The sequence below is a fragment of the Physcomitrium patens genome, chromosome 10 (assembly GCF_059467195.1).
Source record: "Physcomitrium patens ecotype Gransden chromosome 10, ASM5946719v1, whole genome shotgun sequence".
Taxonomy (NCBI): Eukaryota; Viridiplantae; Streptophyta; class Bryopsida; order Funariales; family Funariaceae; genus Physcomitrium; species Physcomitrium patens.
In genome coordinates, this window is record NC_143419.1 from 7,071,608 (window position 1) to 7,085,880 (window position 14,273).

General features: G+C 33.9%; 1 protein-coding gene and 1 long non-coding RNA gene across 6 annotated transcripts; both read right to left on the minus strand.

Moving 5' to 3' along the window:
- Positions 1–2,971: 2,971 nt before the first annotated feature.
- Positions 2,972–6,199, minus strand: LOC112287395 (uncharacterized). Of its 2 annotated transcripts, XR_002971240.3 has the most exons (3): positions 4,273–4,783; positions 3,770–4,022; positions 2,972–3,316 (listed from the first exon to the last, which is right to left on the minus strand). It is a non-coding gene; the product is annotated as an uncharacterized LOC112287395 (long non-coding RNA). The 2 variants fall into 2 exon arrangements; XR_002971239.3 differs by lacking the exon at positions 2,972–3,316 and having other exon boundaries at positions 3,479–4,022; positions 4,273–6,199.
- A 4,756-nt stretch (positions 6,200–10,955) lies between these two features.
- On the minus strand, positions 10,956–13,597 carry LOC112288081 (uncharacterized). Of its 4 annotated transcripts, none has more exons than XM_024531920.3 (3): positions 13,457–13,597; positions 12,312–12,613; positions 10,956–11,971 (listed from the first exon to the last, which is right to left on the minus strand). In XM_024531920.3, the coding sequence occupies exons 2-3, from the start codon at positions 12,577–12,579 to the stop codon at positions 11,730–11,732; spliced, it is 510 nt and encodes a 169-aa protein (XP_024387688.1). In that variant the 5' UTR covers positions 12,580–12,613; positions 13,457–13,597; the 3' UTR covers positions 10,956–11,729. The 4 variants fall into 4 exon arrangements, with proteins under 4 accessions (XP_024387688.1, XP_024387689.1, XP_024387686.1 ...); XM_024531921.3 differs by lacking the exon at positions 13,457–13,597 and adding an exon at positions 13,041–13,182 and having other exon boundaries at positions 10,956–11,968; XM_024531918.3 differs by lacking the exon at positions 13,457–13,597 and adding an exon at positions 13,041–13,182.
- Between the last annotated feature and the right edge of the window lie 676 nt (positions 13,598–14,273).

The following is a 14,273-nucleotide window of genomic DNA, read 5'->3' on the forward strand; positions in this document are numbered from 1 at the left end:
ACAATTACCAAAGGCTAGATAACTAAAGACTCTAAGAACTAGACTAGAAGTAAGAAAGAAATTGACAAGAGTGAAGAAAGCTTTATTCTTACCTCTACATATACTATTTATTTAAATATTATATGACAACATTCTATTTGATTTTCAACACAAGTCTAATTTGTAAGACACATGTCTTAACTTGTAAGACAAGTTTCCTATGTGTATGTCATATTATTAGCTTATTCTACAAGCTATCAACACGTGTGACATGTAGTTAGTTTGTTGGCTAAGTTTCCAACCTATCAATCATCTATAGACATATATAAAGATGAAATTGTGTCAATGAAGCTTTTAAGAAGATTTTCTATAAGATATTATCAAATTAATCTACTTTTACCTATTTCTATTTATTCATATTATTTAGATAATAATATATATATATATATATATATATATTCATAATAATATCCCCGTTTTTAGGAATAAATTCTATGAAGAGCGATGATTACATGTTGAAGAAGTCCAAAATAAAGCAAATTATATTTGACACATATTCTAACTATTGTTCTTTTTAAAGGTAGTTGATAGATCTTTTAAGCCATCATTAATGTTCCATTCTAAGGTAAGAAGACCACCTTGGTATTTGATCATTATTAAAGCCTTCATAACTTCCTTCAAAGAAAACATTTAAAACACCATTAAGAGTTGTTTATACCTCTAATAAAATCACCAAACATTAGAAGTTTCTTCTAAGGTTGTGATACTAAATACATTGTATTTTACCATCTATTCAAGAAAGAACATATTATTTTTGAAGGTCTTTATCTCAATTATGTCATCTTGAAGGTTGTGACAATTGCAGTGTCTCATCTAATAAGTCAATAAACAATGGCTCTTAAGTTGAATCTATTGGCTATTGATTTTCTATCTCGTTAGTACCAAAAATACACCAAAATTACAATCAAGGATAGAAAGTTGAATGTAAACTTTTTTAAATTACAATTCTTTTATAGCAAAGATTTATTATTCTTTATTTTTATTTTGAAAGATTTTGTTGATGAAAAGTATAAACCTTCTTTGGTGCATTTGCAAGTTTCTTAGTGGGCTTTTATGTGCATTCACTAACATCATATTTCTTCCAATGAACAAGATAATCTAACAGATTTTGGTGCCACCTTGAATCTAAGACAACTTTGACCTCAAACTCTTCATTATTATCCACTTTTATAGGAGCAAGTAACACTTATTATCATCATGGTTTATTAATTATCTTGTACAGCTCAAGGAAAGTCACATGAAATACTAGATGGATCTTCATTCACTCCAGTAGATATAATCAATAAGCAAATATATTGATTTTTTTACAAATAAAAAAAGGTTCAATCTTATGATAATCAAACTTGTCTTAAAGATAAATAGTCTTAATATTACAAAAAAGTAATCATATCTTGTCATTTACATTAAATTATAGTTGTTTCATGTAATAGACATCCTTATTCATCTTTTATCATTCTTGAGCTTTTTTTAATCATACCTTCATTTTTATATATAACTCTGCCAAATAATTTACTAAAGCTTCTATCATAGGATTATCAACTTTTAAAAAGTCAAAAGTATCAAGTTATAAAGAATAACCATAATTGACAAATATAAGTGTTTGTAGAGTAAGAAAAGTATATCAAATTATTGTATACTAATTCTACTAATAATAAAAGAATTGTCTATAGACTTTGTGATTTTTATATCCTAAATAGACATCTATTATAAAAGAAGGTGAGGGATTTGAAGAGATAACAAGATCTTTATTAGATGTTGCATATGATTCTAGCAACATGGTGCCTATTATAGCTAAAAAAAATTGTTCTCCAATACACTATCTTCTTTGGCAACCATTTTCTTCATTTTGTGATTATATTGTTTTTTTGGACAATGTTAAGCAATATTCTTAGCTTCTCCATAATATAGGTATAAACCCTCTTGATGACGTCAAGCATTTTCTCATTTAATAAAAAGTTTAAAACATATCATATCAATTTCTATTTGTTTTGACATTGATAAATAAGTTTTTGAAAACTTAGGAGCTATCGTCATTATTTGACTTATTCCTCTCTAATCAAATTTTTATTCTTGATATCTTTTAAATATTTGATTGTTGTATGTAATGGCTTAAGCAATAAATTGTTCCAAAAAATCTGCTTTCTACATTGTCAATAAAATAAAAAAATCTTTGATGTTATTTTTTAATATATATTAAAATTAATTGATAAGGGCTTTGTTATTCCAATCTACGTGACAAGCAAAGTTTTAGAATTCACTAACATAAATGGTGGCTGACCATAATCCTTCTCGTAAAAATAAGAGCTAGGTCTTTGCTACTCTTTTTTAATCTCTTTCTCTAAATATGGCTATAAATACTTCTAAGAATGAATTCAAATCATAAAAGAGCTATAAATCTTTTTATTATCAAAAGTACAAACCAAGAAAGAGTGTGAATTAAAATAAATCCCTATTAGTTAGAAGCCTATATTAATTCATAATAATTTTAATTATATAAATCATATAATAATTCCTCTTAATGTTTGATTTATATCCAAAAAGTCTTATAACATTCCAATTGTATTTTAAAATAAACCACTTTAATAAGTAATTTATTCTAAATCACATCTACCAATTAACTTATGAGTGATTAAATAAAAGTTCTTCTTACTTCTTGTTAAGAAAAATTAACTTCTCAAACAATTTGAATTCACACTCAAACAATCACAATCCACAATATAAGCCACTTAACAATACAAAAAACCCATTTATACAACTTATAAAATCACACTTGCAAGAGAATTTTTTTATATAATTTAATTTAATTTTTTGACATTTTTAATTTTTAATTTTTATATGGTATTAATTATCATCCAAATTTCAAATTATATCTAATTTTTTTCATCTACAAATAATTTTCATCCAAAAATGACTTTTCACCTACACACAAGGATTCATCCAATTCGAAATAAGATCCATCTACAATTTACCATCTACATTCAACCTAAGTTCATCTAAAGAAGTTGTCGTCTAACTTAATTCAAATTTATCATCAACTTCATCCAAAATAGTTGTCAAAACCTAATTTAACATCAACCCTAATAGCTTGGTTTTAATTGTATTTAAATTCACTTGATTGTCTACACATACTGTCCTTGGAAATTCTCATAGAAGATAGAAGCGTCGTTGATGAATCCGCATGAAGGATGGAAAGCGCCTCCAATTTCGATCACCCATGGACCTTTACTTCAACCGTCCCTCCTTGAGCAAGCTCCACACAGGAATTCAGCTTCAGCAACTGCTCATCCACAGTGGACAGCTCTTACTATTAGAATCATGCACAACCACATTTGGCCTGGTGAACAACCTTGTCAAACACTTCAGTCATACCCACTTAATCACCAATTCCCAAGCTATGAGCTCAGATGCTTTGGCTTGGTCTTCCCTTACTCAATTAATGTCTTATGAATTGTTGCTTATAATGTTAGATTGATTGAACAGAGCTGGAACAAAAAGAATACTAAAACTGACCTTTATAGTACCGCCACACTAACTATTCACTACCACTATGAATGTGGATTTGTATTAAGCGTTACCAATACTTTTTAAGCTCCCTACGTCTATTCTTACTACAACTATAGTGTATACCTTCGTTGCAGCTACGGTTCTTGTTGCTACTCAAGGCATGACTAGTGTATTGCAAATGGGACACAATTGGAGCAAGGCACCACAAATTGTCTTGTTTGAGTACCGGTTGCAACAATGCAAAGATAACGACGACTTGAGTCAGTTTAATAGCACTTGTCTTGGAAGCGTCGAGGCTCGTCGACGACTCAAACTCTACCAGTTTGACTTCACTAAGGAGTCCAAATTGGATCCCACACAACTATTCATCCGTGCAGCAACTAATCAACAATGTTTCTGAATTTGATGATGACTTCCAACGTTGACACCACGCCACACTTTAAATTCTGCCAACAATTCGAAGAGGCCTTCGTGCCGACCTGCACCAAAGATTGTTAAAGAGAGTCTACGAGCTTCAAGTCCACCTTTCTTCGCAGTGCCACCAATGATGATGAAAGTAGGAAGACGGCATTGAACTACTGAGGAAATATCAATCAAGAACTACTGGCACAAGTACCGCTCACGATGAATCACAACCATATGATGTAAGGAGATTCAACAACTCCTCTCTTTCGTTCAGTCGCAATGATTTGAAGCCATCGTACTGAATCAATAAGAACAAAGACTGACCAAGCCCAATTGCCTTCGCCGTAATTCCGCAACCTCCGCTGAACCAATCAAATCGATGCCGCACCGCAAGAAAGCCACGCGTTACCAGTCTTCTACTGTAACAAAATTAAAACTAGATTCTGCTTCCCTACAAAATCGCAGATATTTTTTTAATCCATAAATTCATCCGCCACAAATCACCGCTAGAGTGTTGCACTAGCAAGGGCAACGCGATTACGAGCAGGACGCCACAACAGTAGCTAACTAGAAGGCTAACAAAAAGAAGACAAAAAACTAGTGGCTGTCAACAATCAATTTTACGCCACCACCGTCACACGAAGGAGTTTTCGGAACCTGAGCTGCACTGCAGCACCTTCTTCAACAAGCTCCAAGTTCCTCCACAATACACCAAGGAAGATAACAATGCCGTAGGAGTCGGAGCTTACGCACAAAGAATTAAAAAAATGAAAGAAGAAAAGATAGGGGGTCCGAGGCGGCCAAAATTCCTATCGGCAATGAGGCTTCATCCGCCCAGATGCTGCACTTGATTTCCGGGGTCGATGCTCACTGAGTTGATACCCGGTTCCGGATAACGTGTTGCTATTCATACCTGATACACATATCAATCCTCGTATCCATATTGCATGTGGAATCGTATACCTATCATATTTCTATTATATAGTTATTATATATTGTATTGTATAACTACTCTATTCTGACCTATATATTACTATATTCTGACTATATATGCCCCATATTTTGTACCATATCTACTATTGTATCTGGACTATAAACTGATCATATACAATCATGTAATACTAGAATCTTAAATATTCTAGATTTCTTTTAGATATTCTTAAGATGCTAAAATGAAGCTTCTATTGATTTTTAAATTTGGTTCTAAGGTCAATCTACTTGCTTCCTTCAACTACACAACTTCTTGGCATAGACTCTAGACTTTTATCATAGGCATAGGAATAGTGCTTTCATGGTTGGCGCTAGTAATGTATGAAATTTCTACCTTAAGAGTATTGACAAGCTTGTAAAGATTTGCGATAGTTGCAAATCTATTCCCACTTCTACCAAATATAACATTGATGATTTTTTCTTCTATTTCAAATAACTTAATAAATTCACAAGTCAAATTAGAGTAATTTGCAATGTATAATATCAAATTGGCATGTCTACAAAGAAGGATAACCCACTCTCATTTAGAAAAAAAATAATGTTCAAAAAATAAATGTTAGTTCAAGGTGAATAATTGGCAACCTTTGAAATATAATAATAAAAGTAAGGTAATCCACTCACTTTTAAAAAAAAGAAAGAATAATGATTTAGGACTCTTGTCAATCTTTCAATGATAAGAATTCAAAATAGATATACAAACAAGTGAAAAGTGAATAAAAAAAGAAATAAAAAATTAGAAATAGGAAAGTAAATATATTTAATAAGAAACTAGAATGGATATTGTCAAAGGCTAGAAAATTAGAGACTCTTGAAACTAGATTAGAAGTAAGAAAAGAATTGATAAGAATGGAGAAGGCTTTATTTTTGCCTCTATACATACTATCTACTTAAGAGCTACATGGCAACATTCTATAGACCTCCAACATATGTTTAATTTGCAAAACACATGTCTTAACTTGCAAGGCAAGTTTCCGATATGTGCACCACATCATTAACTTGTACCACAAGCTACCAATATGTGTAATATGTGGTTAATTAGTTGGCAAAGTTTTTAACCTATCAATCACTTTTGGACATGTATAAAGGTGATACCCTATTTATGAAGCTTCTAAGAAGCTATTCTATAAGATATTATCCAATTAACCTACTTTTATCTATTTCTACCTATTCATATTATCTAAATAACTATAAGTATGTCCATGACATCCACCCAAGTGTCACAACTTTGTGGATGTTTCAACCATTAAAAGTTGTAGAGCCTAAAGAATTGACAGTGATGGTGATAACAACACTACCAATTGTTTAAGCAATGATAGCTGAACATTCTGAAAGAATCTCAAAAGATTGTTTTGGAATGCTCATCATGGCTGGAATGTGTTATATTACAGGCACATGATTTTGGAACCATTTGATAGTTCATTTGGCTTCTTCCACAGCATTGTACTACCTAATTGGCATTTATTAGTAAGTCGCATTGCTCACCTAATGGGCACATGGGATTTGGTGGGAGTTCTATCTCATGCTTATCTAGGTTTTTGTCTTAATAGCAATATTTGAAGCAGGTTTGGAATAAAGAATAGTACTCATGAGCAACAATAGGTATCAACAATCATATATGTCACAAAACCTAAATCTTCTATCATTTGTAGAATTTTTTATGTTCTAATAGAGAAATTGATTCTACAATATAAGGTCTATGATGACTAATTCATGCTAATCACCTTTTTAAATTATTATTATTATTAATATTGTGGATAACAATATAGACATAAAAGAATGTCATGATCTGAAGATAGTTAAGCTTCCAAAGCACATTTGAAGTTCCTCTATGTTATATGATTGTTCTTCAGCTTTATGGAATCAGCTGGAAAATCCACTATGAGCATTATTAGCATTTAGATGTAAAATGGAAAAATGATTCTAACTTTTTGTAATGAGTTTTCAGATCACTATTACAATGAGATTTCTGGCATTATTATCACACTCTGAGCAAGTTCTACTTTTAAGGTATCAACTTTATTCAAAGCTTGGACAGTGTTGTGCAACACCCTGGTAGCCTTTGTAGATGAGGGACCATCTACTAGCACCAGCCCTAGAAAAAATATTTACCTTGGAAACCATATGGTCAAAAAAGAGCCTACAATGTACTTACAAAGTGGAAAGTACTTCAACCGACTCAAAAGCTAGTCAAAGGATGACCAAATGGAATCCCACAACCATCCATTTTGGTTTTAAAGGGAGTTTATGGAAAAAATAAAAATAAAAATCTAGTCTCATTTAACATCGTTTCTGGCCACTACTTCATGACATGGCTCCTGCTTTCTTTTGCCATTTAGCCTTGCTCACCATTTAGGGCGGTGATTTTGTTTTATTTATTTCATTTTTAATTTTATTTCGTGAAGAAGCTTCTAGAGAAATTTTTTGCCATATTTGTGGCATAGAACAAAGCACTGCTCTATAGTATACCAATAAGAGAAACTTGGGAGACCTTGCGTCTCTAAACGCAGATTGTGTGTTGAGAGCTTTGGAATTCAAGGCACAACCGAACCGAGGTCAAACACTTTTCGCAGAGAAAGGACACCATGCACAATGCTGCGTTGAGTTCATGTGTGATGATGACCTCGCAGTTGAATTCATCTGCAACCCAGAAGCCCATGGTTCTCTCCATGACACTGATATATTGGCAGATTTCCCTCCAGCAGGTGGCCTTTCACAAGTAAAGTTCAACACACAAGTCCGAAGTGGGTGCTCAGCATATTTCAGCAAACTTCCAACACGGCAGAATAAGAAAAATCTCTAACTGATTATGTTACTTCAATCAAGTTTTGGAGAAACAAGTCGATCGGGCTACATCCTACCAGAACTCCCCACATAAGCAATTCTCACCCAGTGCAGAACACGGAGCTCGCTTTGCCTTCTCTTACCACAATGGCTCAGGTCCAGAATGAACCTGACACGACGTTTACCTTGTACTAGACTCTAGACATGCAGACTCGTGAATGCATCCTCTCAGTGGCTTCGGATGGCTTGTTGATGTATCCTCCTGGTCCACACCGAGTATCAGCTCTTCCAACCCATCCTTGACTGCGAGGACCACGTCGAGAGTGACTAAATCCGGGCTTCATTTCCTCGTCTAGACGGTGTGGATATCATCATATCGGTATGTAGGGGCTTGGCGACTGAGTCAACGAGATACACAGACAGACAGAGATGATGTATTTGCCAGTCTCGGACTCAACCATTGTGCTTCGTTTGTTTGGGATCGAGATTGATTGCTAAACAACGATGGGAGAACAGGAGAGAGGGATTGTTTGGCTTGGCTGTTGGATTCTACCTTTTGCTTGCTTGATGCAGAGCAGTTGATTTCATGTTAGATGAGAGCAATGCTGCAATCCTTGGTGCTTGATTGAGTGTTTATAGACTTCTAAATCAACAAGTGCTGTAAAGTTTAAAATGAGCGTAAGAATTAAAATGTAGTGAGATTCAATTAAAGGTTGAATTCTAATGTTGTATGGAAAGACAAGTTGGAATTGAAAATCAAGGTGAAATAATCATAAGCAACGGATGAATGCATAGAAAAAACAATAAATGATTGTAGAAAAATTGGATGTTCTTAATTGGATTCATATAGTTTTTATATTAAAAGTTAAAATGCTAAATATTTTCATCCTTCATGAAAAATAAAAATAAAAAATGAAAATGAAAAATCAAGTAGAAGTATTAAGAATTAAACAAAGGTTGTCATTTTGAATGACATAGTATTGGTTTTTTGTCACTCCATGCATAATGATATTGCATAAAGAAACTATACACTTCTACTAAATTTGCATCACTTTCTTCTCTTCATACTTTTAGGCATCTATAATTTGTTCTAATGTCAAATTAAAGCACCACAATTTTCAAGTTATCTATCAATCTTATCTTGAACAACTTTCAACATTACTTTATTATAATATGTTAGATTATTTTATATTTTTATTTTTGATTTGAATGTCTTTATAAATAAAAATGTTTTTTTAAATCCATATTATTTTAATATTAAATATTTTAGAATAATTTTATTTCATGTCAAAAAAAATGAATATAAAAGAGAGTTTATGTATAAAAATTCCTTATTGCCAAACAAATGTTTTCTAAGGCCCTAAATTCCTTCGACTTGAAGCTAATTTATGCCTCAACGATTTCTGAATCCATACACATTTATTTTAGAGTATTTCCAAAACTAATGTAAACTTGTCTGTATTGTTTGGTGCATACAGAGAATTTTCTTTTATAAAAGTTTAGGATTGTCTTTTACTCTCTACTCATTTATTGCCATAAACTTTTGCCAAATTAACTGTATCAACATTGCTTCTTCTTTTTTTACTCTAGCTTTAAACTACACATCTTTCTAATTAAATAAGAAGTCTACAATTCATATATTATTCTACTTTGTATCTCTTAAATTTCATTGAATATGTGTAAATTACATATTTTTTAATATGTTTAAATTAATTTAAAAATATGTGTAAATTACATATATGAAATTCACACATATTTACATATGTGTAAATTTACACATATTAAAATATATGAAATTTACACATTTGTAAATTAATTTTGTTTTCAAAAAATTTCATGTATTTTAAAAGCATTTGAAGTTAGTCTTCTAATATTACATATTTAGATTAGAACACAATTTATTTATTGCATCCAAAAATATTTCTAAATTCATTTTTATCCATGCTTCTCTTTTGATTTTAGAAATATTTTAAATTTTTTGACAAAGCATTCTATAAGTTGGAATTTTTTTCTATTACTATGCTTACTATCATCTTCTAAAGATATGGATAAAGTGAGATTGTAGTGTAATACTTTTAATTGTTTCCAACTTGGTACATTTTTATTTTCATACATAATAGAAGATAATATAAATAATGCCTGTATTTTATATGGATAAAAAATGCCACATATTTATCATATTTGATCAAACTTATATGCTCAAATTATACCTAATAGATTTTAAATTATAAAAACTGAGAAAGAGTTTTTTTTTGAATAAATCAATCTAAATTTATGTTTGAGAAACAAAATTATATAAAATTCATGGTTAATTTTACACAACTTATAACAATATAAAGGCAACAAAAAATAGAAGTCCATATAAAACAAAAAATTATTTATAGTAATATATGTATAGATATATATATATAGATATATGTATGTATATCAAATATAAGAATCAACCTGAATAATAATTTTTTTATGCATTTAAAAAAAATCCATAATGAATCTTTTAAATCATATTAAAACTTGATTTATTAAATAATTATTAACACGAGTTTTTGTACATTGATTTTATATATCTATTCAATAAATTATTTATTAAATTAAAATCTTTTGATTGTAAAAACTGTTCATAAATTATGTAAATCACAAGATAAATGATGGCAAGAAGAGTTTTGGATGAAATCAAATTATTTCATAGAGAGATTTTATTTTAAAAAGTCCTTGAATAAATATTTATTTGTACAATATCCTCCACAAATCAAGGAAGAAGTATACCCAAAATTTAAAGAATTTTATTAAATGATATTTCAACTTATAAAAGAATAATTCTTTGTTTTTATATAAGATTACTAAGGTAAAAATACCAAGTTATAATGAAAATATCTAATGATTTTTAGTATGTTTTCTTTTTCTCTTCTTTTTCCTGTTTTTAGACGATAAATATCTATTAAAAAGGCAAAATAGATAAACTTACTCTAATGAATTTAAGCACAACTTGTGCACAAACCAATACTCTTCTTTTTCTTTTTCAAATAAACATCCATAAAACTATAACATATAAATTCAGAGAAAATTCGAAGTTGCTAAAAATCAACAATCAAATTTTCTCGTTTTTTTCCACACATTAATGACAACATTCTAACCACTATTTTTTGATGAAACATTTCATTAGAAGGAAACATTAAGCATTCGTAGTCCCTAGCTTCAAATAATCATTGCTTGATATTTTGTTAGCTTTGGAGAAGGTGTGCCATTTAATTGTCTTTTCATTCAAAGGATTTGTGCGTGGAACAAATAATAAAAAAAAATCGTGAATCTGGAGTTCGCTACTTTCATTTCTTGCGTACTCACATCCTGGCCGACCAAGATATATAGTGGAATGCAGAACTTAGAACTAAGCATTTGAATGAAAAGATCTATCAGACTACATATAATTCATATTAACTAGGCTATACTCTACCCACAGGTCCGAAACTAGTTTCCAAAGGAAGCAAAGAGCCGGCATACTCGAATACTTCAGCGAGCTTGAATCTGTCACACATCATCGAAGCTCCACTGAAAATGCCCCACAATTTTTCTTCGACGGCTGGTTGCTTGATGCCATGAAAGAATGTTGATGGAGTACTGTAGAGGAAAGATCGAAGATAGCGGAGCCGATTGTCGAAAGGAGTGAGAAGAATCAGTTAAATCAGCACCCACATCATCACATGGCTTCTGTTGAACTATACTCGGCGGAGAATTAGGAACGATTCATTGACGATAAGGATCAGATTAGAAGTTACAATGTCAACAACGCTCCAGTTTGCAGCATATTGCACCAACCTGCAGGTTGTAGAGCCTTCGATTCGATGTACGCTGCAGCTTCAGCTACACATACTAAATTTGAATGGCTTCAGGTTTGGAAAACTCAAGAAAAATTGGATGTGCTCAAGGTGCTGGGGCCTGCTGGCATGCTGCTCCCAGTTGAGACCAATCTCGACCACAAACGTTCGAGAATCATTCCACGGGAGCTTGCTGACGTCCTATCTTGCAGTTCCTCTCATGTAGGTTCTCTCTGCTCTAGAGCTTTTCGATTGGTCATTAGCAAAGTCGGTTGCGTGAAATAGAAGGTCTTGTTGTCCCACGGTCATGGTATCATGCTGGGAATTCTCCTTAATGAACACATTCTGCTTCTCAGATGCGATGAATTTATCTGAAGATGCCATTCTCGTGACGTCCTTTCCTGGGGTTGAATTTGCGATCGACGTCACCTCTGGTACAACTTCTGGTTATTCAAAAACAGGAAACACGATTCAGCTCTGAAGTTGTGACAAGTTCTCTGCACGGGTGCAATTCGAAGAGTACCTCAAGGCGGAGCCAGCGATTTAACGAGCCTTTAGGATCATAACACAATTGAATTCTATTTTTTCTTATACAAGAACACAATTCCACAAAATGGTAGCTGCCTAGTCTCAGAGAATTACAACAGCCAATAAGCCACTTAGATTTGGTTTCCTGGAAACAACACAGAAAACTGAAAACCTCTTGACCTCTACGGGAGTTAGCTACTACTCTAGTGAGCACAAAATAAATAAAGAAATAAGCACAGAGATAGAAAGAAATACCTGAAGATCCCACCCACAAGATGAAGAACACTAACAACATCAAGATTGGAATGCAGTGGATGCGAGACACAGGGTCAGGCCTCAATGCCTTCTTGTCGGGTGAATACAATTCCATTCCGTTAGGTTTGAGTCGCAAGTCGATGTCGCCACGGCTGCCCATGTCCACAACAATAGTGCCCAGCGAGGTTTTTGTGCGAGGCATAGATGGCGGACTCATAATCTGATCAGTTGACTGGAGAACTTCGCAATCGCCCGAGAGCTGTTTCATAGTCGAACTTGGTTGTGGTTGAATCCCTCACACCCTAACCCAAGCAAAACAGTTTTTTAACAAGATAACTGTGAACCGAGACAAGATAGATTCAGGCCCAGTTGATGGATCTCACACGAGAGTGCGAAGGAAAATCCCACAGACAAGCCAGAAACCCTCACAAACGCACTTCCCGACATTTCATGGGGAAACACAGACAAATCCTTGCACAGAAAACAGCCATGGCCTGCAGCGAAAGACAAGAACACTTCGAGCCTTTGCCCTCCCAAACATGGAGAACCACGATCTAAGCCATCAACTCCGTCCAACTGCTTTTGACTTCTGGACCCTCCCTCCTCTCACAAGAAGCTTCAAAGGAGCTGCAACGTGTGAATAAAAAAATGATCAAATAGTATCAGATCACACATCGGAAAAATGAAAGCACGCGTTGAGCAACATGAGCATCAGACGACTGAACTCACCCCAACTTGACCAAAGTGCGAACGGCTCTGACCCTTGCCGAGTGCAGCGAAGTGGAAGCCAAATATGGCAATGAGGAGAGCAGCACACTCCTACCCAGCTACGTGGAGTCGCAATTGTGCACAACAGTAGCTACAAGAGCTTTAAATCGCTATTACCGAATAATAAAGAAATACTAGCTTTCTATTGCTGCGCTCTAAGCAACCTCGTGGTGAACTTCCAGGGCGTGTTACAGTTCACGAGTCAAACAACTTGCGACTACCATCGACGTCTCTAAAACTGAAACTGTGGGCTCGCTTCAAAAACCCCCACACTAAAATAGCAAACACTTGCACACTAGCATGGTCTCATCGGGTGTCACTTATTGTCTAGCATTTCTCGCCCCACAGGTGAGCCATTACTGCAAATGTAGGCTTACAAGAAGATTGGGGACACAGTGTCCTTGGAGATTCGATGCGTTCCATGTGACAGCCTTTGTCTTCAATTCGGTGCTCTGTGTGACGCAACCGGAAGGTTTGTTCAGATGCGAGAAGCTCTGACACTGGCCTCAGCATTCCAGGATCTGTAAGAAAACAACCCCATCGCGGCTTTGGATGCAGTGAGGCTGTCAAGACCAGCACAAAGAAGACCAGGACTTGGATTCTACCGCAACGCTGTTTCCACTGTGCCGGTGTCCGCTCGGGAATATGCTTCGGGAGTGAGCGAGCGAGCGATCGCCCGCGCATGGGCACTGAGCTCCGAGCTTGACCCACCCAGTATGATGCGACCGGCAACCGACAACTGGATACCGGATACTGGGTACCGGGAAATGGAAATCGGTGACCGGAACGGCAGAATTGAATGGAAGGTGGGTGGGAGTCTGTCAGGCCGCCGAGAAGAAACTTTCTGACCGAAATCTCAGGGCATTCGTCCGTCGGTTATTTAATGACCTCGCCCTGGAAAGTGAAACGAAACTCCTGTTTTTTCGCCATGAACTAGTTACATGGTTTTGTTCAACGCTTATGGAAGTTGGATTTGTGTTTAATAAATATGGTTTCTTGACAATCTACTTTGTTGGTCTTGTAAAATGATATTTTTAGGATTACATTGGTATTAAGATCTATTAAATTGTTCAAATTTTTTTACAATCTTCTTTTTAATGAAATTAAATAAATAAATTTAGATAATTTATTTTAAAAATAATAAATCTACTTTAAATTACATGATTTATATTTTTTCATAGATTCAAAATAGAT